The sequence below is a fragment of the Neolamprologus brichardi genome, chromosome 20 (assembly GCF_056152115.1).
Source record: "Neolamprologus brichardi isolate AB-2024 chromosome 20, ASM5615211v1, whole genome shotgun sequence".
Classification (NCBI taxonomy): Eukaryota; Metazoa; Chordata; class Actinopteri; order Cichliformes; family Cichlidae; genus Neolamprologus; species Neolamprologus brichardi.
This window is the reverse complement of record NC_142123.1, coordinates 23332033-23357653: the sequence shown is the minus strand read 5'-3', so window position 1 is coordinate 23357653 and position 25621 is coordinate 23332033. Positions and strand designations below refer to the sequence as shown.

Genomic DNA, 25621 nt, shown 5'->3' with positions numbered 1-25621 from the left:
CATTTTGTCTCCATAGCTGTGATTACAATCATAATTATTATTTTCACAAACACCTGCTCTAAAGCTCATACTCAAGTCTTCCATAAAGCGTTAAAAAAATCCAAAGCATAGCAGAGTTTTTCAGACACTGTACCAAGAAAGTCTAAGGTAGACACTTAAGATTCAAAAACTTTAATATTTTCAGTGCACTCAAGTTCCAGGATTGAAGCCAACACTTCAGTTTCTCCATAAAAACACTTCTACCTATCCACACAGAGCTATAAATCACCAAAACCACTACAAAAAGAGCATGACAGTGAGGAAAAACAACAATGACCTCCAAAGATGAAATAGGAATACATAGATTCTGCCATCAATGCTCACATCAGGGCTCTGGTTTCCAGTTATTCAGAGAGCAAATATACTCTTGCATGAATTCACACACAACCACACACATGCTGATTGACTCTGCACCTAAAAGGTTATGATTTTCCTGTTTTTCAGTAAATCCCAATCTCTAAGGAGTGCCTCTGGAATGAAAGAAATGCGCTTTTCCTGCATTTTCAGTGAAGACACAGCCCATCTGCAACTACAGGAAGTTTATTTTCTGAAAAAAATAAGTAATTTTCAACCTGTATCATTCAACATGTTGCAAGATAAACAGAAAAGTGCCTGGTGTTCTGAGGCCTACCATGACAAGACATACAAAAAACGATATAAATAAAGAATTGAAAACATGAAAATTTACATTTTCAGTTTTTGCATCGTCACAAAATTGCTGAAATCGCAAAAGGTTTTTTTCCCCACAGGGAATGTATTTCAAGTGTAACTATGAGGACATTTTACTTTCGATTTTCTGATTGTAAAGCTAGTGTTATATTTTACCTATATACACTAGCATCACCTGTTACCTGTTATCATCAATAGTACAGTTTTAGACATTTGTGTACTTTTTGCACCTTGCACTGTTGTGTCTTCTGGTGATATAAAATGACTATTACAATAATTACAAAATACTCTGCATAAAAAGTGGTTGCAGGAGAATTTTTAATTGTAACTCTGTTCATACCTTTGAGGTGTATGTGAGAAAATTTGGACAAAAATGCATCGCTTGTATTTACAGCTCAGTTATTTGTTTCTAGTATTAGTATTCCACTATTTGTATCTTATTAAGCTTTCTTCTGCAGTAAGGACTAGATTGTATTCTCATTCTAGTCCTGTTTTCTTATTGAAAGATTGAAATAACAGAGCATCTGCTGTCTGATTGAAAAGATTAACCCTGGAGTCTCCAGAATACATGTTGCAGACCATGGTTGTTAGACCATGCCTGGCTAATCACTTTTGATGTCACAAAAACACATTCGGTGTCAACCTCAGATTCAGATCAGGTGAGCAGAAAGAAAAATTCTCCAGTAGGACAACAACACTTTTTGGAATATGCATTCTATAAATTTTTAAACATTTAACTATACTTAAATAGGTTTATATCAAGTCTTCATGAACATAATATTTCATTCTTTTCACTTAATTTGTGCTGTGGTGTGTTCATTCTCTTCCTGATATGAGTGGCTGCACAGAACAACAGTCAGCACTAATAATTTTTTCTGCCGACAGATGATCAATGAATAATTGACATGGCTACAGAAGCCATCCTGCATTATAATAGATGCATAGCTTTGCTATGAATTCTACTGGAGTTAGATGACTATCAAGTCTGTTGTTTACTTTAGAAGATATCAATATTCACACAGCAGATTAATTTTATCTGTTTGAACAAATATTAGCTGTCTCCCACAGATAAAATATGTTCCACAGGCAGCATTTGTCAGACTTACAGATGGTCCTTTCTCCTCACTACAAGCAGACTGACCTGGCCGGTTGAAGCTTCTGAAGAACTCAAGAGGAATGAATGTGGGTTCTTGAAGCTCCAGCTGAGGAGCTTCTGTCCAGACTCCTGCCAGCTGTCTGCCAAGCTGCTGCTCAACACGAACACTTTGTGGCCTGTAGGGGCACGCTGCACTGACCATCTGGTGAAGATCACAGTGGATCACCACTAATGAAGGAAAATGTAAAAGTGACCTGCAATAAACAGCAGCCTCTCTGAATGTCATTAATTGCACCCAATTCTAACATGTTATATAGATGTTTTTTGTTTTTTTGCAAAAATGTGAATAAAGGGGATAAATTAAATTAAATCAAACCTGTCAATCAAGCTGACTGTTTTCGGATTAATTAATTAAAAACTACTAACACATTACCACCACAAATGCCGAACGTGACATCCTACTTGTGTCCTACTTAAAATTTTAAACCTAATAAAAATATATTAAATGTGTAATGAAACCAAATATATTATTATCAAATAAAAATCTAAATTTATTCAGTTTACAATAATATAAGACCATAAAAAGTTATATTTCATCCTATGTGACGAGCTGGATCTAGAATGCGCTTGTTTCAAACGTGACTGGTTATGTTTCTGTAAATCAACTGAAGAATAAAGGAACAGAAAAATTGAGCTTTATTGTTGCCATCTGCTGGTGGAGTTGAGGTACAAAAAGACTATATATAGTATCTTAGTTTGTAAGATTGCATAACTAGCCACTTGAGCTGCATAGTGTACCTTCAATTTTTCACAGAATACATTCACTGGCATCACAAGAATACAGCGATCAACTATGCAGCTAAAAAAGGAAATTAATTGCTTTCTATTTATTATTACTTATTATTTATAGAAGGTAAAACCCTTGAAAGGCAAGTAGCTGTCTGGCAGACAACGTCAGATAAATCAAAGATTGGTACGACATGTTTTCAGGTCGTTTGTGAAACTCCATTAGTCTAATGGCAGAGAAGAATACATCTCGTTGTGCCCTGTCTGTCTTTGTGGGGAGGCTATAAGGTGTAGACTGGAGTTTAAGGTTATTACAGCTTCCCCTTTTACTTAAAGCATATTTCAGATGGCAACATTTTTTATTGAACTAGATCTCCCAAAACAAAGATCAAAGAAAAGAATAATTTCAGAATAATTATCAGATGGTGTAAAATTTAAAAATAAAATGTTTCATAAACAATGATATTAGTTACCATCTGACTTTTAAGCATTTTTAAAAAAAAATGTAGATACTGAACTACACAGTCTTACTTGCTTGTCACAGTTATTCCACATGTTTACCCCTCGAATAGATATACACCCCTTTCATATTTGTCCTTACTATTGCTTTTCTTTAAATTAATGTTTCTTAAGTTCGCATAAGTTCACATCTTATCTCCTCTACTCCACAATCTCATTAGCTAAGTTATAGCCAACAATTAAGATCTTTAGTTTTATCTATATTATTTTTACAGTGTAATTAGGATCGTTTGCTTTTTCACAACTTTTTTAGTTAGGGTGTCAAGAACTGTCCATGTTTCTTAAGTTACTGCTAAAATATCTTGTAATTATTCCCTTTCACTGAGTCACTAAATATTTATTTATTTTAATGTATTTTACTTAGTTCTACTTTTAAAAACATCCTATTATAGTGCATCGTCCTTTATACATGCACTCTCTATTCCCTTTGTGATCCATGGCTTATCCACATATGATTGATTCCTCATGAATTTTTTTAATGGACAGTTTTTATCACAAAGCATTATTAATAGGCTTTGTTTTGTTTTGTTTTTTCTTACATTAGCTCTGTCTAAAGGGCAGTGATGGCTTCTGGTGTTCTGCTTTGGATGATTTAATAGGTTTCATATTCTTTCTTAAAAGGTTTTGAAAAAACATTTGTAGACCAGCTATTATGTTGCTCTCTTTATACTTACAGTGGCAGTTCATTACACTTCATTACGTTACAAGTTCAAATGCTTGTATTCTAACTGTATTTTACCTCAAAGTATTTCTAGTTTCTGTCTGTTTAAACCTATATTTCCTGTTACCAATACTGATTCTGAAGTAAACTTCACTAACTCATGCACACAAGGCATTTTATAGAAGGTATAATCTGTGGTAGATGTTTGACTTGAAACAACAGATTTAATCTCCACATTTCAACTTTTTTCTTAAAATAGGATTTTGAATTTTAGCACAAAATTCCAATTTTATTCACAAATAAACAATATTTTTGTTTCTTAATGCTCTTTTGTGCACTGGCAATGAATAACATTCTTTTCAACCTTTTTAGCATGTGAGCCCTCACCAAAAAGATTATCCGGTTAATTCAGATGTCTATGAATGAGGACATTTCTACCAAAATAAATAAATAAATGAATAAATTTAACCTAAAAAAAAATTTGTGACCAAGAAAAAAAGAGAAGATACATTTCGGTCCTTGGACCCACATACCTAAACTGTCGAAAGTAGCAGTTTTAAAGGAAACTACTGCAGACTCATCTCACCCTGCTACATCAGAAAAATATTATTGCAGCGGTGTATCGTGATATTGCAATTTATATATGTCCAGTAGGGATGTTTTGTGATAAAGTACATACCTTCTGATGACATTACATCTTCCTCTACTGACAACTATCAACACCTATGAAAAACCAGTAGATGGTGCTATTGTACGCCAAGAAAGTAGGGCAGTTAGGATCTGTTGACTTCATTTTAACCAGCTTGTGTGGCTTGTCAGGTTGCAGAAATAGAACAGATAAACACATATAGCAGTTGTAAAAATAGATGACTAGTGGTTGACCTAAGAGTTTGCTCTTGTTGTGTTGCTCTACCTTTGATCACGTCATTCTGTATTTCCCCCCTGTGCTGGGGTTTTCTGAACACATCATTTAAAGGAAAACAAAAGAAGAACTCAAAGAGCTTCCCTCTTGTTTCCTGCTGTCTTCAATGCAAAGGGCCACATACAAACAAAACTTTCCACATTTAGAGCATGGTCATTTCCCCCCTATATTTACTATAAATTTGCTCTTGGGACTAAACCAATTAAGTGGTCCTGCCCAGTAGGAACTGCACATTGGATGTTTACACTAAAACAAAATAACTGCCCTCTCTCTTTCCACCACATGTCCCTCCCTTGCTGAATGATTGTTGTTCCGCTGAGTCTGCCAGTGGCTATACAGTGCACAGTGTCATCAGCCAATGGTGGAATCCCTTGGTGGCGTGTCTGGACTGTATCCCCTGTGAGGTTGCAGCACGTTGCCCCTGCTACAGCAAACATTACAGCATGCCACAAACTCTTACACATGCGTGGGATTTTGCTGTGCTAGTGAACAAGAACTAAGGCAATAATAATGTCTACATCACCTGTTTTCATTGCTGGACTTAAAGTATTTTTAATCAATATGCAGTTTTGGTCAAGTCTTTTTTTTTTTGTAACTTTGCCTCTGTACACTCCCATAGTGAATTTTAAATCAAACTATTGGGAAGTGATTGAAGCGCAGACTTTCAGCTTGAATTCAAAAGATTTAACAAAAATTACATTTACTGCTGAAGGATGGCTTCAATTTTTTTGTACATTTCCTCCCCATCCCCCATTTTCAGAGGCTTAAAAGTAACTGGACAAACTAATATAATTTCAAATATACATAGAATTTTTAAAACCTTCATGAAAATTCACTCAATGACTGCCTGAAGTCTAGAACTCATAAGCATCACTCCAGCTGGTTTCTGTTGCTGCTTGTTTGTGTCTCTGCCATTTGTTTTGTCTTCAGTAACTGAAAACCATGCTCTGGCCCTTGAAGAACATAACATTTCTCAGGCTTGAAACACTCTCGAGTTTCTTTTACAGTTTGCTTTGGTCTTTATCCATTTTCAGTGCAAAGTTCCCCCCAATTAGCTTTGCATTGCAGCATTTGGCTGAATCTGAGCAGGGTGTATAACCCTGTACACATCATCAATAAACACTGATGAACCAGTTTCATTGGCAGCATTATATGCCCATCCTTGAAGACTGCTTCCACCATGTTTGACAGATAATGTGGTAGATTTTTTTCTCGTCCACACTTCTTTCCTAAAATTCTGGTACAAATTAATCTGGTAGTTTCATCTAGCCAAAGATTTTTTTTCCAGAGCTGTGGAGGCTCTTAGAGGTTTTCTGGCAAAGTTTAAACTCTCTTTCCAGTTCTTCAGAGCAACTAGTTTAAACTGTTTTCAACAGTTTCTATTTACATTCATGAAGCCATCTCTTAAATGACACATCTGCCTCAAGAGTATTTTTCACTTGGTTAGATATTGTGGTCTTTCTTTAGAAAATATAAAATTCTGCAATCACTTTGTTGTCTGTGGTTTTTCAGGCCTTTTGAAGTTGCTGAACTGGCCTGTGCATTTCTTCTTGTAAATATTGTACCAGACTCCTACAAAAGTTTTGTGATTTATTTTGGTTTTTCAGTTTAATGATGGCCTCTTTCACTGGCATATTTTGTGCTCTAATGAACAGTATATAAATACAACTTGAAATAATCTTCTATCAGCTTAACTTGTCAGGGAATATTGAAGTAACAGGTGAAACAGCTCCCCAGTCAACTGTCCATTCACTTAAGTAGAGGACTGTATATAAAAATGACTAATTCTTCAACAGCTAATACAACTTTCTGTATTAAAGCTGAAAGTCTATACTTCTATCACATATGAGTGATTGAAAAACCCACCGTGGAGGCAAAAAACAATAAAATATGTTACGGTCCAAAATCTCACAGAACTACCCACATGTCCATATGAGTTACAAAGACGATCCATATAGTCTATTTTGGCAAAGGAATTTAACTTAATTTTTATTAAAATATCAAATAAACAACTTTCTCACCAAGTTCACAATAAAACATTTAACTGCCTGAAAGTGACATGGTAACCAAATACAAATTAGTTTCCAAAGAATTTTAAATATTTAAGACAACTGCCTAATGTCCAGCTCATCATAACCTAACAATGTAAGAAGTGATAAAGACGTGTGGGTATCGGTTTACTCAGAGGTATGACACCTTTGTGCAGACTGCTGAAACATATCCATTGCATTTGCTTTGAAAAATGTGCATGTATCCAACATCACATATGCCAGCTGTCTGACAGACTATAATTCATCCAAAAGGACCCCAAAAAATAAAGACAATTAAAAGAAGTCAACAACAACACAAAAACAAAGACAAAAATCCCCCCACGTCTACTCCATTATCATTTAAGACAACGCAAAAAAATAAAAATATAAATCAACTACTACTGTGCAACTAAATGGACTACATCCAACTGCTTTGTGATAACAGGAGGAGGTGAAGTTGTGCAGGATCTTAATCCAGGCTTCATTTCCTCTTAAGGCAGGTAAGCTTAATAAGTCCTTTTCATCAGAGAACAGAACATTCTGGTAGGAGAACAGGCTTCACATCACAGAGCCCAAACTGAGAGAAACATCTGTCTTGAGCTTTCTTCAATGTCCATTCATGGTTGTCTTAGGTAGGTGTGCGTGCATTTATTTACAAGTTATACCAAATCCAATGCCAGCATGAAGCCCTGGCATACATTTAAAATATATATGGTGATAACCAAGACATCACCTTGACGTATCTTATGCCATCCTCTTCATGTGTACATCCAAATGCAATCCAACACTAATCAATCCCTTCCATAGTTGCAGATGCACTTCCCTCTCTCCTCTTTTTCTTACACAATTTACTGATTAGCATGTATGTATGTCTTGTATGACTGGATATGTGTCTGTCGAGCTACATTAGCATCTTTACGGAGAATTTGGGAATACTGAATGTCTGAGCTAATTCATATAAGTCGATGAGGCAGAGGAGGTGGGTGAGCGGAAGCCGAGGAGGAAGGGTAGTGCTGTCTGAGCCTCTAAAAAACAGGCACTCTGGTCAGAGTACAGGCATTAATATCCTCAGTGTGAGTGGCTCTGTGCAGGGACGGTTCTGAGGCACTGCGGTTTATCTTAGGGAGGGCATGCTGGAGAAGCTCAATGGAGGACAAGATCTAAATTTTTTTAAAAAAGAAGAGAGATTTAAACAGGGTTAAACAAAACGCTAACAATTGAGCTTGATGATCTACAACTGCCATGAGAGTAGCTCACCTGTGGAAAGAGTGGCCTCTCATCCTTGGACTTCTTGGTGCAGTCAGCCACCAACCTTTTCATGGCTTTGGGGCAGTTCTTATAGAGCTTGCTGAGGTCTGGAGATAGATAGCCTCTTCCCACCATGAAGATAATCTAACGGGAAAGTCAGAAATAGCAGACAGAGTAGAACAGCAATCACATTTTAAAGTATTTTAGAACTGAAAATTTGATTAAAGCCAGTACATCTGTAGTGGACGACTGATCAGTGCTTGATCAGTCCATCTTGCAGATAAAGATATGGCATGAGTGCATGATGCTGCAGAGATAAAGGATGACACGTACTCTATGTGCCTGCCAGATCAGCACTGTTCAAAGTCATGCTACAGTATCAAGGAGAACAGAAAAGAATAGTGGATCATAACATTTATGGGTGCACTGTGCAAAGGTTTTAATTGAATCTGAATACAAACACAGTGAAGTAAATTCAGTAAGACGCCACATATGACCCAGGGCAGGACTCGTGGTCTACGAGAGGACAAAAACACCTAAACATGCACATATGCACACCCATGCTCCCCTTTTCTCACACACATACAGGGTTGTGTTACGGGGTCTAAAATTAGGCCAGTGGCTCCATGGCGCTCGCCTCTGTTCCACAGTGGGCCTTGGGCCAGCTCCACAACCCCCTTCAGACAGTGACACAGTGTCTTTCCACCACCTTCTAGCCTAGGTTTGCAGAGAGCTACAGCTTAGACATGTGTCTGATTGCAGGCATACAGCACTGGAACCCTTAAGTTAACACTATGTCAAACAAAATCAATGTTCTAGCCAAGAGACTTTTATTTGTATGACAAAAGAAACTTAAGTGCTTTAATGTCATCAAAGATGCAGTGATATACTCTCAAACCATTAGTGTAATACATTTAAACATCTTTACCTGATCTCTATTTCCTATCTGGGAGTATGGGAGCTCTCCCGTCATGAGCTCAAAGAGAACAATTCCATAGGAATAGACATCAGACTGGAAGCTGTAAGGATTATTATCCTCCATCCGGATAACCTCAGGAGCCTGTAAACATAGAAAAAGAAACCAAGTCAGGTTTTTTAAATAGATGAATAGCTGGTTTAATGCTACTATCTAATCACAACTCATCAAGTCCCTTAATATAGCCCACTTGTTGCTACAGCAGAATTAAGTTCTTAGGGATGAACTTTCAAACTTTAACATAGTTAAAATAATCTTATTCCTCAATGACTGACAGTCCCAGCATGTTTCAATGCTTTATATAATCTATGATAATTTTTTTTAAAAAGATGATGATAATTGCATCATTAGATGATAATTAAAAAATGTAACTTTGGATCAGCACCATATGGTGTTACTAACCATCCAAAGAATGGATCCAGAAGGCTGCTCGACCTGATGTGAGCCACTCCACCTTGCTTTTACCGTAGCAAGACCAAAGTCGCCAATTTTTACTGTTAGCCCTTCATGCAAGAAAATGTCTGCACTACAGTCAAGGAAAAACACATCCTGTACACCAGGTGGATACATTTTTGTTTTTCTGGGTTTGTTTTTTTTCATTAACAGACACTGAAAAACCAATAGAAAGGATACTGTTTGACTTCATGTCTCGGTGAATGATGTTCTTTGCATGAAGATAGCTGAAAATGAAGAAAAAAATAATTATATCCCAGTTATTGTGGATTTGATTTTAAGAAAGAAGTGAGATTCTGTACAACTTACTCCATGCCCTGAGCAGTCTGCCTGGCAATATCTATGAGCTGGATCATCTTGAAATTTGTCTCCAGGACATGTATGTGCTTGTAGAGGCTGCTACCCTCACACCACTGTGTCACAATGGCCAGGTTGTCCTTAGTCATATAACCCATGAACAACAGGATGTTGACATGTCGTGTTTTCCTGTGACCAGATGCAGAAAGGAAGGGGAAATCACCATATCAAAGATTAGAAAAAACATTTGAAATGTAGATGACTCAATAAGAAGTCAAAAATATAAAATATTAAAAACACCTGAAAATCTTAATGCTGGTAAGAAAAACATTTTTATGCACTCTCACCTGAGGACGGCCACTTCATTTCTGAATGCCTGGAACTGCTCTGGTGTAGGGTCTGTCACCTTTAAAATCTTTACTGCTACATCACCTACAGCAATCCACAAAACTCGTATGACCAGCAATTCTGCATTCACTCTGCTCATTGTTTATTTTTTCTGTCAGGAAACTCTAGGAAGTGATACACTTGATGGTGTGTAGCATCTGCAGCTCATTCCTACCATGCCATTTTCCTTTGAATACAGTTCCGAAAGAGCCGGAACCAATGCGGGAGTGCAGATAAACCTCGCTGGCCTCAATCTCCCAGTAGTAACTGGAGTCACGCTTATCCCGAGGCCTCTGAGTAAACAGGAATCAAAAAGATGCAACTGATGTCATACAAAGCAGAAATACACTTTTATCATAAGGTTTCATTCTGAAGGGGAAATCAAGAGTGCACCAAACTGTCTGATACCAAAAAAACCAAAACTTACTATTTTAATTTTGTCCTGAGTGTTGAGGGATGGGGCCCTCTCTCGCTGGGCAGGTGCAGGGGTTTTGGATTGGGATTGGGTCCAGCCTGTAGGACTCTGGTTGGGTGAACTCCCCGCTTCAGGAATACAAAGCAAAAGAGTATATAGGAATTAAGCATAGAAGACTTAGTGAATGATATGGATCCAGGTTATATTTTATATAGGCATCTCATCAAGTTCACTCTTTTATAGGGATGGGAATCGAAAACCAGTGATTGTTGAGAACCGGTTCCCACTGTTTCAATTAATTGGAATTGTTTGCCATTTTTGCAAACGATTCCCTTATCGATTCCAGTCGCCTCGAATGACGTCGCTACGTTGCGTAGCGTCATTTACCTAATAGGAAACACGGCGCCTAAGCGGCACAAACGCTCCAAAGTTTGGTTATACTTTATGAGAACGGATGACAACAGGGCAACTTGCAATACTTGCAAAGTAGATATTTCGTTAAAGGGAGGAAACACTACGAATATGCAAAAGCATTTGCTCACAAGACACGCGATAACTTTAAATTAATGTTGTGTTTTTAATTCCGCTCTGGACTCGTGAATCTCAACCCAGCAGCAGCGGTAATGTTTGCACGTCCTCTCCCGTTAACATGGCAGGTAAATAATCAACTAACATTGCATATTATGTTAGCGCGATCTGCCTTATTACAAAACCTGCCATTACCGTGCGCTGCATTTAGGTGACCATGATGAGAGTGACAGAGTCTGGCTGGCTCAGATGCTGGCAGTTCTCGCTGCAGTCTACCAGTAGCGTCTCCTTTCAGGCCAGGATAGACGAATGTCACCGAGCAGTGACTAAGTTTGTGGTAAAAGGCTTGCACCCATTTGCCACAGCAGATGCCCCCGATTTTCGGTAAGTGTATGTGTTTAATTGCAGGCAGGGACATCACTGGATATTCTTGTGTAATTGCTACAGAATAATTTATGTTATACTTTGTTATTGCAACAGAAGAATATTTATTTTATTAATATTTTACATTTGCATTTTTTTTTCCTGGGGACCCCGTGACACCCCATCAAAGGCTGTGGATCTCTTAATATCTCACTGTTGGGTTTGTAAGGCCATGCTACTCCTAAATTTCTATCTTGTTCAAAGAGAAGATATAAAACAAAGTTCTAAGTTAATCGACCTTAGTGTTCTCCTTTTTAAAAAATAAGAATCGATAGGAGAATTGATATAAAGAATCGAATTGTTAAACAGAATCAAAAATGGAATCGGAATTGTGAAATTGTGAATTCCCATCCCTACTCTTTTCATGCATGATGGTAGTTAATGCTCAGTGAGCATATCAACAAAACACTAGAGGGAGCAGGAGATCGTGAGATATTCAGTTAGTCAAAATAATTTGTGAACTTTTTGTTTTGCACAACACATGAAGCTAATGAAATGCAGACTTACCCGAGTCATGATCACGCATTGCATCCTGAAGAGACAAAGAAAAAAAACCCACAAGCAAAGTTTTGTTAGCTTGTGCAAACACCAGGCCTTGTGCTGTGCTGTCACTCATGGTTTGACAGTACATCTAAGAGATGTGAATGCAGATAGCCTGCTTGCAAGGCATGCCATTGAGACTGCACACAGACACTCTGCTTTCTAACCTTTTCTGGACTCTCAGGTGAGGCCTCAACAAAAGACTGGGAGAAGTGCACAATACCTACTTTCCTCTTCAGCCAGAATCTATGGCACCAGGAGCTGGGGGAGGTATTCAGGCAGTCTAGCTACTCCCCAGAAGGGTACAATACAACAGGCCAGTGAAGAGACAGGAGGCAAAGGGACAGAGCAAAGGAAAGTGAGGAAAGAACAAAGACAAAATGGATTTCCAGGTTTTACCTGGACAGAAACTGGGGAAAAGATCTACAAAGCATTCAAAATGATTGAGCTGATTATGCAAGAACAGCAGCTGCAATAAAGCAGAAGCTAGAACGAACCAGGGGGAAGTCAATTGTCACAGATAATAAAATTTGTTAAAACAGGATGCTATCGGGCTGAAAAACAGACCGAGCCCTTCTGAGTGGTTTAGTTAACACTCAGGTAGATAAGTAGGAAAAAGAAAAGCAACTCAAAGATCATTGGAATGGAGGGCAAGAACACTTGCAAGCACAAGATATTTTAGGAGTGACTGCCTGAACCTACAGGAGCACCCAAGGGGCCCATATGGTGTGTAGTTACCTCGATCACGCTGCTGTCTACAGGCAGGGTAGTGCTAACCATGTGGACATTTGGTGTAGAAGTGGAGCGCTGCCTCTGGGAGAGACCGCCACCAGTGGGTGGTGCGTAGTTGAAGGCATGAGGGGTGGAATAACGGTAGGCTGAGCTGTGAGGGATAACAAGATTTTAAATATTAAGAATGAGGTGGTTTTAAATGTCAGTGCTTCAGATGGCACAAACCACTGACATTTAAAAGAAACAAACTGAATTCTGTAACTTCTTTAAAATTTGGGCCAAGCTTGGGTGTGGTTATAGTTAGTCTAGAGCCTTTCTGGTTTCATTTCTGTCATTTTTCTTCCATTCCCTTTCCCAACTCACATTTTTTGCCAACAACAGATGCCCAACAAACAAAGTCGTATACAATATACCATACTGTAACCACAACAACAAAACAAAGGGAAATTAAAAAAAGAAAAAGAAAGAAAAAACATTACAGGGAAGTAGTTGTTAGCCAATTGCATTGTAGCCATCTTCTCATGCCATTTTTGGCAAACTTAAAATTCAGAGGTATTTTGTCCTTGATATTTGCCAAGATCAGCGTTGGCTCAGCTGAAGAGAACAAAGCTCACTGACATCTAAAAAAAACATAACTCACTTAAGATGTTCACTTACAGGCAAAACAAATCATTTGAACCCAAGTTCAAATATCCACAAATTTATGATCACAATTTTGCATGAATGAAAGCTTCCTTTTTTTAATTTATTCAAGCCTCTTGGTACACCCCACTGTTACCGAACCAGTTGTAATGTATTGTAGCTGCTGGTTAAAATTGGGACAGCAGGACCCCAGCTCAATGACGTATATAAACAGAGATCATATTATATCACACCCACAAACATGGAGAGCACTCTTTGAGCACAATCCCCTTTTTGGCAATATCCCACTATGTTTCAAAAGAGCACTGGGGAGTGCTCTACATGGAACAACTTGATACTTTGTAAGTGCTAATTTGGCAGCTCAGAGCACTTTTTAGCCATTTTAAGAGCTACAGAAACAACAGATTCTTTTCACACCGGGCTCCTTCAGCCCTTGGACTGGTTAAGCCCTCATAAAGCCAAGGACGTCATTCAAAAACAAGATTTAATGTAATTAAGATTACGGTTCTGGTAGAAATAAGAACATCACACCAACAGTATAGCCATCCAACAGCACCCCTCTCCCAAACACGCATGCATACAATATTAACACTTTAATAACTATTAAAGTACTTTCTTTCTATATTTCTCATCTTGTTACAAGTAGCACCCTGCACTATTAGCTCTCCCTACAACATCAAACAATGCCTGATAGGGAAAAAAACAACAACAAAAAACAAAAACAAACGCTGGACAAAAGCAAACAAACAAATAAAAATAAAAAAAACCTTCAAACAGCACATATGTATTCATGATCAGAGCCTTTACACCTTATGAACTTAAAGGTTCCCTGTGGTTTCTGCTTTCTTCTGCTAGTTCCATGAAGCCGTTTACACAATTGAAACCCCATTTTGTTTATCTCTCTCACACACACAGGCACGCACTTTGATACAAATGCATGCTAGTGACATGATACACATGCTGCTAATAGACTGAAACTATCCAAGTGATCTGCAGGTGGTAACATGCAAGTATCAGCCAAAATCAACACAGGGTTTCGACTGCTGTTTTTTTTTTTTAATGTTTCATTCTGTCATTGTCATGTCATTGTTTTTAAGGGTGTAAAATATATTAAAACATTTCAGAGAAGCCTTTTAAAAATGAAGTTGTTTTAGGCTTTTTCAGAAAAGGGTAGATACTAGGGGTGCAACAATACTCGTATTGATATTGAACCGTTCGATACAGTGCTTTCGGTTCAGTACGCATATGTATCGAACAATACAAAAAATTTTATTTATTTTATCAACTTTCCTTCTGACGATGCTGTCTGTGTTGAGTGCTCAGTGGATCTGCGCTCGACAGTGCAGCCTAGGCAGAGTAGTCGAACGCAGATTCACTGAGCGCAGGGCAAGCTAGCAAGACAGAAGTTAAGCTCTCGTTGCAACATGGCAAATGGAACCTCCCCCACCCTCATTCAGATCTGGGGTTTGGAACTATTTTGGTTTTCATGTGACGTATGACCGTGAAGGTAAGCGCGTCATGGACAAAAGTAAAACAGTATGTCGGATGTGCCACGCAATGCTCAATTACATTGGTGGAAACTAGTGTGTTAGTGCAGTTATCTCGTTAACGTGTTGGCCGTCCAGCCCCATGCATGGGGCGACCCGCGGTAGCTCGTTAACGGAGATTTGCCGTGTTGTGGCGGTAACGTCATTTCAACGAGATTATCGCTGACAGCACTAGTGGGAACACAACGAATATGACTCCACATTTACGCCGACATCATCCTCGTGCAAAGACAAGTGGAAGCAGACAAAAACAACAAGCAGCATGCTACAAACTTTACCCGAGTCATTTAGACAGCCGTTAGCACATGATTCTCCTTATGGGGACCTGATATGTTTAATATGCTGCTGAGAATATAGCCCAGAAGAAGCGTATAGTATAGCTTTTATTTTGGAAAGAGCCATTACTCTGTAATAAACTCTCTTTTCCAAAGATGAGTGATTTCTCGATCAGATAGATTTTTTTTTATTACTTTGTTGTTTCAGCAACATTAAATTTAAAAACTGTACTTTTGAGTTAAAATTAATATTATTATAAATATAATATAATAATTAATTATTATATTATATTTATAATTTTAATAAATGACAAATTAAAAAGGCATGAACATTTTTTTGTATCGAAAAAATATCGAACCGTGACACCAAAGTATCGAACCAAACCATGAATTTTGTGTATCGTTGCACTCCTAGTAGATACATTAACAATTTGAGTTTTATTTGAAAATAACGCTAAAAGTGCAAATTATACAGAGACTCACCTTGGAAACCGTGTTAAAGACTCTCTCATACGCCGGGACGAAGGCGGTGGCACAGACGGGGCATTGCTTTCGCCGGGCGTTTGACACAATCTGACAGAAACACAGTGTTACCAACTAGTTTGCGCAAACACACCAGTGTTTAATCAAGTAAAAGCTGACGGCTACACAGTACAGTGGTTGTAAGGGGAAATAGCTCATCTATTCAGTGTCATTGATAAAGATCTCGAAAAGATTACCCACAGCCTGCATGCAAAATACAAGTAACTGAGCACAAACATGCAAAACTGTGTATATGAGCTTAGGCCTACATGTAAAAACTGTAGCATCAATAAAACCTTTTTTGTTTATTATCCTGTCTGCATGTTAAATCCTACCTCATGAGATATATATATATATATATATATATATATATATATATATATATATATATATATATGTAGTGTTACAATTCCAAAATTATTTATGATGTAACATACAAAAATAATGACAAGTTGTTTAAACGCTTTCATATACTTACAAGAGTTGCCTGATATTGATCCAGTCCACACACATTGTGGGCACTTTGGTGCTACAATGCTCATGGAATTTGTAGCCACATGTTTGGCAACGGAAACCATTCAGAAGGAACTTCTGGCAAATATCGCAGAACGCTAGTTTCAGATATGTTTTGCGAACCTGAAACAGACAGGGATAAATATTCATTTGTTTCTTTAACAGTGACACTCTCTTGAGAGCTGAGGATACTTTTGAGTGCTTTTGGGTACTCACAAAATTATGCGTCGTCAAGGGGACGTGATCTAAAACCTCCACCTGCAGCTCTTCCCCAATTAGTGAAGTGGAATCGGTATTCCAATCCATCCGTGATTTTCTACTGAGGGAGGAAAAAAAAGGGAATGAGAAATCTGAAAAGCAGCTACACTTAGCTCTGATTCTCATTACCCGTGCTTTGAAAATCGACAGCAGTCCTGAGCTCACCTCCCCTGTCCTGAATTCAGCCTGAAGACAGCGCAGCACTGAGGCTGCAGGCCCCGCACCCTCAGTGCTTTAATCAGGCAGTGGTAAAGAGTCATACCTGGTCGCACGTTTACCTGAGATGACAAAAAAATACCCCCAAAAAAGAAATCAGTTATTTTTTTGTGATGTCCCATATTGCCACGAGTAGTTTTATACCAGTACAATACTTTTGAACTGTTGCTATTTGCAGTTATGATGGTGAAATTTTCTGAAGCACCAGTACGTCACCTTTGATGGAAATCAACTCACCACAGTGCGTTGCTGGTTTGGGAGGTAGACACGGATAGTGCTGCTAGCCTTTGAGTCGGGCATCTTGCTGTCATCTGAGGAGCGACGCTGGCAGGGATAGCCCTGGACTATGGTCGGAGAAAGGCAGGGGCCCTCAAACGGAGAGTCCTTCATTCCAAAACCGTTGCTCAGGCTCTTCCACACTCCCTGAGGGTGCGCCATTAGTAAAGCCAAGTGCTTACAATAGTCTGAAATGTAAAAAAATATACAACATGAATAAATAAAAGATTAAGAAGACAGTGGAAAGGTTTAAAAGCCTGCAAATTAAAGAACATGAACGACATCAGCTGCACCTGACCATTTAACTTTCTGACAGGATTGAATATTAACCTGCTTGTACTGAAAAAAAATTTTTTTTAAATAGAGACAAGCACAGTTGATTTGTATGCATGCAATCTACAACTGAATGAAATGGTGACACAGAATGCAAAGGTACCACAACAAAGACATAACTGGTTAATGCAATGACAACTTTTTTGCTGCAATCACTAAATATAACCTCAAAGAGTGCAGACTTCTTAGATTATAGCAAGATTGGGCCCAATGCTGATATGAAGGGTATCTAAGCAGGATGCCTTAAAGTGTGACAGGAAACGTAAAAGGAATCTTTCGGATAGCATCTAATTAGTGGTTATTTGAGTTACAGCAAACCACATTTTGGTTTAAATGTATCATTTAATAGTCTTGCCATTTAGTCTTGTAAAAGAAATGTAGACTATATTATATTACGTTTTAATAGACTATATTAAAACCAACAAAATCTCTAAGAGGGGTCAGTCACAGTTACTCACAGACAAGGTTCACAATTATTTCAACACATGATGAATTGAAACAAATAAAAAAGGGTAGTTTTCATGTTAACTGGGACTTAGATTTACTCCTTACAACTCAAGGTGTATGTACCTACCACAAACAAATAGGTTACTGCCCCCCCTCCCCTTCTGCTGTTTTCAATATAAACTTTCGCGCTTTACACAGGTCATCACATTTAGTAGGTATACCCTAATTTTCTGTAGTGTCACTTAAACAAAGCCCTGGTTATCTGTCACAGCAGGAACACAGGTTTGTTTTTGTTTTGTTTTTTTCAGAAGTACAGAAAAGCAGGAACTTGCAGAACTGTGGCTGGGCCACCTTCCCCACCATGCTGCTGGAACTGTGTCCAAAACAAGTGCTGTCACCCATCCAGGAAAGAGCCCCAAGAGAAAGCATGTTTGCCAAATCTAGAATAATTAAGATTTTACTCCCATCAGCTTTGATCTGTTCTTCATAGCAAGTCAGTCTAAGCAACACAAGCCCACATCAGTGGTGCATCCACATGAGATCCTGTGACAAGTCTCCAAAGTCGCAAATGTAGGTGAGCGTAATCTCAGCAGGTTAGCATTATTTGTAGGTGTTAGGTTGAGGGGATCACTTTACTTTTGAGTTTTGAACTTTGTCCAAATAAATAAAAACGTGCTGCTGAAAAAGACAAGAAGGTACGGCTATAACCGAAGTGCGTGAGTGCTTTGTTCTGCTACAGCAGCTATTAGAAGTTACGTGTTTTATAAGGCCTGGCTGATCCAGTTATAACTATGAAATTGCCTGAAGGCCGTCAAACGCGGACTATATCGTCAAACTTCACTGCACGGCTCCGTTCGCCCTCCATTCAATTTTCTCTTGCTCAAACGATTCATTTCTTTGGTAATGCGAGTCGTGGTGAAGCGGTTTTAACTAAAGAGTTAGCACTTCAAAACATGAGTCAAAGAGTAGCAATGCTAGGGGCCAGTAGCCTGTATATGCTCACCAAGAGAAGTTAAAAAAGTTGTGCTCCGCCATAACTTCAGGAAAAAGTGGCCTCGGTGACATCATCATATTTGCAACGCATTCAAAGAAAAGAGGAATAATTCCAAGTCGGTAAAGATCCAGACACTGTATCAAATAACCCTGTATCCGGTAAATGTTGCATTAATGTAAGAGGGTAAGGTCATAGGCGGGTCTCCTTTTCGAACCACCCAAAATAAGAGAAGAAAACTTTTTTTCTTCCTCTTCTTTTTTTTAATCTCCAATTCGTGGTAAAAGCGAAAAAATCCGTCTGTCCGTCGGACCCTCAAAGTGACACGACGAGGGATATTCTTCAAATCCAGCGAAGCACTTTCAAATTAAAACCTCCCCCCACAAAAAGTAGGTCCGCAGTGCTTCGCTTTGCAGCTCAATATTTACGTTGTTCGGGAGAAGAAGGTGAAGCAGTTTAAGTTGGTGTCGTGCGTCCGGCTGACGCCACTGATTGAAACAGGACCTTGCAGTCATATCAAGAGTTGCAAGCATCATACACACTGCGCAACTATAGCACAAACTAAGCCCTCCCACTTTACTGGTATTGTCGTTTTTTTGTGCTCATAAAAGAGTGAGTATGATTACATCTGAATTTACTGGGTTCGCAATATCATTACATATAAGATACTTTGTAGCCATATTGTGCAGCTTACGCCACCCTCATACTATCGTGCGGAGAGCTCATACTTGCAAAACCATGTTTTTCTTTTCCTCAAATGGTACTGCGCATGAAAATTTAACATGCATTGAAATTATTATTATTATTTTAAAGTAGTCGCAAAAGTATCTTTTGAAAAGCAAGCGAAAAGGCCCACTACCGGTTTGGTGTGAAGGAGTAATCCTCTCCAAGGGCACCATCATCTGGAGACTTTGGGGCAGTGCAATTTTGTAGACCTGGACATAATTTTATAGCCTTTTCCCCTCTTAATGCTAAAATTCTTATACTTATGTGGCAAAAAGGACAATGAAGTCTTGTGGTATGCCATCCAGGCTGCAGCTATTAAAAAAATGTAATCAATACAAACAAAACAAATCTCACTTATAATGTGCTGGACAGAAATGCATCATTGTTTTATTTCTATTAGATTTTTATATGCTTTTCAAACATCCCAGCTGTTTTTTTTAAAATCATCTAACACTGCCACTTCACCCTACCCAAAATAATACATTATCACACTCACCATGTGTTCACCATCTCTGTTGCTTCCAGGTCTGGGTCCCCTGAGGTGTCCTAATCACAGATGGTTCATAAGGTCTTTTGAGCAAGCTGTAGTTGACACCATCTGAAAATAAAACACCACGTTCCAGTCAGTGGTTGATTAAGCATCCTCCTGTTGTTTTTATATAGCACTAACAGATTATTTTAGTCAAACAACAAAATCAAAATCTACCATCCATAATCCAGTTCAACAGGAAACTCTACTTTCAGTTCTCATATGTAACTTTCCAATGAGGTCTTCTTTTCTGAAAATGACAGATATTCAACCAAACAAGTAACAGAAACACCGAATACTGTTTCTGTGAAGATGAGGGCAGGGTTTTGTCATTGTGGATCATTTTAAGGTACCCCACTCCACATACAATAGGAGCACAGTTTATCAGTCAGTGAGATATATTAAAATTCTCTTAATATGTGCAGAAATATGCTTTACAGGTGGTTATATTTTGCCAGATCGCCAGTAAAAATTGTGAGCTGCAAAATTAAGACTAGAAAGGAGAGAAATTGCCACCCTGAAGGCAAACAACCAAAGCCACCTTAAGACTGAAATGAATGCATTTCCCACTTATTGATTTGGCACAGCACTCAGACCAGTTAGCTGAGATGCTTGCAGCTCCCACAGATTGTCTCTCTATCAGTTATCCTGTATTCAAAATGTGATGCAATTAGGAGTTTTTAAAGAGCTGGGGTTGTGCAAATGAGAAATCACCAGCTTGAAACACATACCCTTGTACTCTTTATCATAATCAGTGTTACAGGTTTATTGACAATAACATTCATATCCCAGATCCTTACAAGTTTTCAGAAATACATGTTAATGTTCATTTCTTAACTTTGGGCACTCACAAACACGACGGATTGCCTGTAAACAGTAAATTCAGATATGCTTAATAAGAGGAAAAACATTAGTGTAATGTAACATTTTTAACATATTTATTATTCACCGGGCTATTCTCTTAATTGACCTAATAACGCAAAATAATTTGAGATAAATCCAGTGTTGCTTGATTGCTCTGTCAGAGATTATGACAACAATATTCCGGTCTTTGCCAATTTACGTCAAACACATTTAAACATTTTCAACTGACTGGAACAAGATAAATGTCTAAAATGCTTATTGTATTAATTTTGTAAACAAAGTTGCTTCTAAAATCTTTCTCAGCTAATTTAAGTTGTGTTAAATCAAACTGCTCAAGTCTCTATGATAGGGGCATACATGTACAGCCAACATTTTTATTAAATATTGTGAGAGCAAAGGCTGTACTTGTTATGATTTTTTACTTAGATGTGGCCTATGTGGACATGCAGACACACCAGTTTTTAACTTGCTCAGTCCTATAGGCAAATTAACCTCGGTAAACTGAAGCAAGATGATAAATAAAAACTGTCACGTAGAAACCTTTTCAGTTTCCAGATTAAATATGAAGAACTGTGAGCATTTTGTATAGGCAAGCCTACTGTATCCATGCTGTGACTCTCACATGTGGTTAATTTTTGAAGAGCGTATTATTAATAGTTAATAAAAGCGCTGTGTTGTATTGCAGTCGCAGTAGCAGTGTGAGGAGTGTAGTGCAGGTAAAGCGAAGACTATAACATTCTCTAGCGTTTGTTTTGATAAGAAGCTTTTAAATGTTGAACATGAAGAGGGGGGAAAAATAAGGTCAGTCGATTAAGGGAAAAGGGACCGTTCTAAAGCCACGATTGGCTGATTCGCAGAGGCGGTGTCCAGAGCCTCTCGTGTCTGATTGGCCGCTCGCAGAGTAGTCGACCAATGACTGTGCGAGCTTTTAATGGATACGTTGAATGACAATTCAGGAACTCCTGCTCGCACCGCATGTAGCGCAAAGAAGGAGGCGTAAACACTGACATAGCTAGGTAGCCATCAAGGTAAGCGATAAAACGACATTAAAATACTTTCATCAATTTACGTTGTATATCTTTTAACTTTGAAACGAAGACATGTTAAGATTGATGTTAACCGTTACTTGAGCGTTTAAACGATTTTTTTATTTTTTAAATACGCACTGGTTTAGTTTAGACTCATCAACGGAGCGTCGGGATCTTGGTCAGGCCCGCTAATGCTAGCTCGTCACAACGACTTTGGTGTTTGCTCCCTGCGCGGGAAATTTTATACTTATGGTAAATTTACTCAAATGCCCGCGAAAACAATGTATTGTGAAAATGTATAGCTGTAACAGTGGGTGAGACACTTTTCTATATGGGGAAAGAGGACTGATCGTCGACTGAACCGTGCTTCTTGATCGTGGTCGTGAGGTGGTGTGCTAGCATGTGCTAGCCAGCAGCATTGGTGTCTCGCGAGTACGCAGAAAAATCAACGTGACTAGGCCCCTGTTAGCGTAGCTTCAACCTTTGGTATTTGATTTCTGTTTTGGAAGCGCAAAATATTTCTGAAACATGTAGTCAGATATGTACATTTAACAGACATACATTTATTTTTTTAAAACGACTCGGGATATCGTGCTATTGTTTGTACCTCGAGTTTGCTGGTATCATTGAAGGCGTTAAATCAACAAATCAACGATGCGACATGCTGGCCTCTGAAGCTAGCTTTCTAAGTAAGCATGCTTTCGTGGTTATTTACGTAGCAGTCAGCAGTGGGTGGCATTAAATTGATTGTTTTAACGAGGATTACTTCATCACGGCTTTCTCCATCAAATCGAGGCGCTTTGGGTGTCCCCATGTGGCCCGTAGATAAACGTTATACGAAATTTTAGAAGGCGTTTAGTGACGAAAGTTGAAGTGGGACGGACACTTGGATGGACAGTAAAGCAAAAATGAAACACGTTTCACTGTATGCAAAGTCAATAAAATCTATCTGAGTCATTTTGTATCCCCAGGTCTTCTTTTGGGTGGGTAATACGGGAGAATTGATTACTCATTAACTCACATTCTTCCTGATTTGAATATCTTCAGCACTATCAGCAAACAGAAGTTTGACCTAGGGCAATTACAGCATGATCTCGCTGAGGAAGCCTTGTAAGTTAGCTTAGTAGTTCAGTGTAGTCTGGTGGTCAGTTATGATAGACTAGAGCTTGGAAGAAGAAAGAAAACAACAACTATTGTTTGATTTTAGATTAGACACACCCCCCCCCCCCCCCCCCCCCCCCCATTATACTAGAATGACTCCTGTAGTAACTGTGTTTCAGTTGTGTGGTAAAGTTGTTTGACTCTGGCATAAGCAATTTCAAACATGAGACAATAAGAGTTAACCTACTTTGACCACCCTTGAAAATCATTATTATTTTTGTTATATTCATATACTTTTTGATGTTAGGTATTTGTGGCAGAATTTTTTGTTTAGCCTTAAATTGTTTCATCAATTAAATTGCAAGATTTTTTTGATAATCTAAATGTGAAATAGTGGTCTGCACATAGAGATGGATTTAGATTGATGTGCAGATTTCACATTTAAACTTCATTCTAAACTTAAACTGTCATCTATAGAATGTAACACAAACTGGTATCCAAATTTAGCACCAGTAAAGGGCATCTCTTTCATCTACAATGTCCATACATGTACCTCTCACAGGTTGGACTTAAGTTGGACTTGATGGTCACATCAAAACTGGAAGTTTGGAGAGTGCCAAAGATGATAGCCACATTCTCCAAGAGGGAGGGGGGGGCAGTCTTTGTTGAAATTGACACAAAAGCTAAAGCGAACAACTGAAAAACAGCTGAAAGTCAGTGTTCATAAGGATCATTGAGTACATGAAACGATGTGTTAACTAATTTCTGTTTTGTTTTTTCTTGAAGGTAATGGAGATGAGCAGCAACAGTGAGTGCTTTGGATGTGGCCGCTCTGGACATTGGGTCAAGCACTGCCCTAATGCCAGTGGTTCGCGTGGCCGTGGCAGGGGACGAGGACGAGGCAAGGGTACTATACTATTCTTGCCACACCCAATATAAACTGGATTTAGTTATAGAAGGCATGGGTGAAAATGAAAGGAAAAGGTCAATTCTTGTAGTTTTCTGCTTTGCTTATCTATCTGTGTCATTACAGAGCTGTTCTGTTATCGGTGTGGAGACCAAGGACACATGGCCAGGGACTGTGACCAAACTGAGGATGGTGTGAATTCCAATTGTTGTTCTTCAGTTTTACTTGGTACCAATCTTTCCCAGAAATGTTTTTTTTAATCATTTTTTCCCCCTGATTAGCGTGCTACAACTGCCACAGGAGTGGTCACATTTCCCGGGACTGCAAGGAGCCCAAAAAGGAGAGAGAGCAGCTCTGCTACACTTGCGGGAAAGCTGGTCACATGGCCCGTGACTGCGATCACGCCAATGAGCAGAAGTGCTACTCCTGCGGTGGGTTTGGCCACATCCAGAAGCTGTGCGATAAGGTGAAATGTTACAGGTAAATATGGTTCTGTTTGGAGAAGCAAGCCTGGTGCTACAGTTTGACAAACTTTCTACTATTTTGAAGCCCTCCAATTCTAATCTTTAGGTATGCGTGGGTTCTGTGTTAATTTTACAGTCTGCTTTTATTACACTCACCACATGCTTTCTTTTTCAGGTGTGGTGAGATTGGTCACGTTGCTGTACATTGCAGTAAAGCAAGCGAGACTAACTGCTACAACTGCGGAAAGGCAGGCCACCTGGCAAAAGAGTGCACCATTGAAGCCACCGCATAATCAGTGCCCTCTGTTGCCCCTCCTTTTTTCAGATTGATGGTTGGTTGTATTATTTTCTCTGAATCCTCTTCACTGGCCAAAGGTTGGCTAACAGAGGCTAGTCCCAGGCCAGTGAGCCTCTCGACATGTAATACAAAGAAAGGGGTGAAAAAAATATCTTTCTGCATTCAATACAAAAAATGTTTTAGTTTGGTAGCGGTGTTATGTATAATGCTTTGTTAAAGAACCCCCCTTTCCAAGCCACTGGTGACCAGAGATGATGAATAAACGGGACTAAACATATGGGAATCTATAGGACCTCTGAGCTTGTGGAAGTGTATCTCAGTAAAATGAGATAGAAGAAGGGAGTAAATGGAAACCAAACTTCCATGTATGGTCATTTTGGTTTGTTTTAGTGGGATATGAGTTGGCCAAGAGAGTATGACATGGAAACAGTTCATAACATGATGCATTTCAGCCCTACAGCAGCTAAGTGGGCGATAACAAACTACATGTTATATTACTAAGATATAAAAATTTTGGAGTTGTTAAAAGAAACATGCTCTTTTATAGAAATCTGTTTACAATTTAAGTAACACGGTAGTCCAAGGCAGACTTTTCCTTTTAAAATGGCTTTGGAATTTTTTTTTTTTACCTTGGCAAAACTTAACATCAACAGTTGTCAGAACGGCAGAATTAGGAGTTATTTGGGAATGAAAAATGTTTTCACAGAAAATCAAAAATGTTATTTTTGTACAATATCACTTAGACTACTGTATAAATACCATTTGCTTGTACTCAGTTTTTAAGTCGGAAGGAAAGTGCAACTGAAGTCCTAGAAAATAGAAATGTAATTTTAAACTATCAATAAAGCTGGAGGAGCACGGGGAGGATCTTCTTGTCTGATTTCTTTTGCAATACACTCAGCATGTACCACAGCTCGTTTTGCCACGTTTTATCTTTACAGATGCTTCTGTTCTCAACTCGTC

General features: G+C 38.6%; 2 protein-coding genes across 4 annotated transcripts; one reads left to right on the top strand and one right to left on the bottom strand.

Annotated features, from left to right (window-relative positions):
- Window positions 1–6654: 6654 nt before the first annotated feature.
- Window positions 6655–19270, bottom strand: raf1a (Raf-1 proto-oncogene, serine/threonine kinase a). Of its 2 annotated transcripts, XM_006796464.3 has the most exons (18): window positions 18754–19270; window positions 16932–17158; window positions 16644–16756; window positions 16437–16539; window positions 16186–16343; window positions 15669–15758; window positions 12728–12872; window positions 12157–12276; window positions 11957–11981; window positions 10511–10626; window positions 10259–10376; window positions 10044–10128; window positions 9709–9885; window positions 9580–9626; window positions 9349–9467; window positions 8899–9030; window positions 7980–8114; window positions 6655–7882 (listed from the first exon to the last, which is right to left on the bottom strand). In XM_006796464.3, the coding sequence occupies exons 2-18, from the start codon at window positions 17130–17132 to the stop codon at window positions 7748–7750; spliced, it is 2019 nt and encodes a 672-aa protein (XP_006796527.1). In that variant the 5' UTR covers window positions 17133–17158; window positions 18754–19270; the 3' UTR covers window positions 6655–7747. The 2 variants fall into 2 exon arrangements, with proteins under 2 accessions (XP_006796527.1, XP_035766017.1); XM_035910124.2 differs by lacking the exons at window positions 12157–12276; window positions 18754–19270 and having other exon boundaries at window positions 16932–17153.
- A 2493-nt stretch (window positions 19271–21763) lies between these two features.
- Window positions 21764–25520, top strand: cnbpa (CCHC-type zinc finger, nucleic acid binding protein a). Of its 2 annotated transcripts, none has more exons than XM_006796463.3 (5): window positions 21764–21888; window positions 23776–23890; window positions 24023–24088; window positions 24178–24376; window positions 24536–25520. In XM_006796463.3, exons 2-5 carry the CDS (start codon window positions 23779–23781, stop codon window positions 24651–24653), a joined length of 495 nt encoding a protein of 164 aa, XP_006796526.1. In that variant the 5' UTR covers window positions 21764–21888; window positions 23776–23778; the 3' UTR covers window positions 24654–25520. The 2 variants fall into 2 exon arrangements, with proteins under 2 accessions (XP_006796526.1, XP_006796525.1); XM_006796462.3 differs by having other exon boundaries at window positions 23776–23896.
- The last annotated feature ends 101 nt before the right edge of the window (window positions 25521–25621 follow it).

Bases quoted from the DNA above. Each gene is read 5' to 3' on its own strand.
- cnbpa (XM_006796462.3), top strand. From the start codon at position 23,779: ATGGAGATGAGCAGCAACAGTGAGTGCTTTGGATGTGGCCGCTCTGGA. The intron at 23,897-24,022 runs GTACTATACTAT...GTGTCATTACAG, and splicing joins GGGACGAGGACGAGGCAAGG to AGCTGTTCTGTTATCGGTGT. The intron at 24,089-24,177 runs GTGTGAATTCCA...CCCCCTGATTAG, and splicing joins CTGTGACCAAACTGAGGATG to CGTGCTACAACTGCCACAGG.
- raf1a (XM_006796464.3), bottom strand. From the start codon at position 17,132: ATGGCGCACCCTCAGGGAGTGTGGAAGAGCCTGAGCAACGGTTTTGGA. The intron at 16,344-16,436 runs GTGAGTACCCAA...TGTCTGTTTCAG, and splicing joins CCTTGACGACGCATAATTTT to GTTCGCAAAACATATCTGAA. The intron at 12,873-15,668 runs GTGAGTCTCTGT...TATCCCTCACAG, and splicing joins TCTTTAACACGGTTTCCAAG to CTCAGCCTACCGTTATTCCA.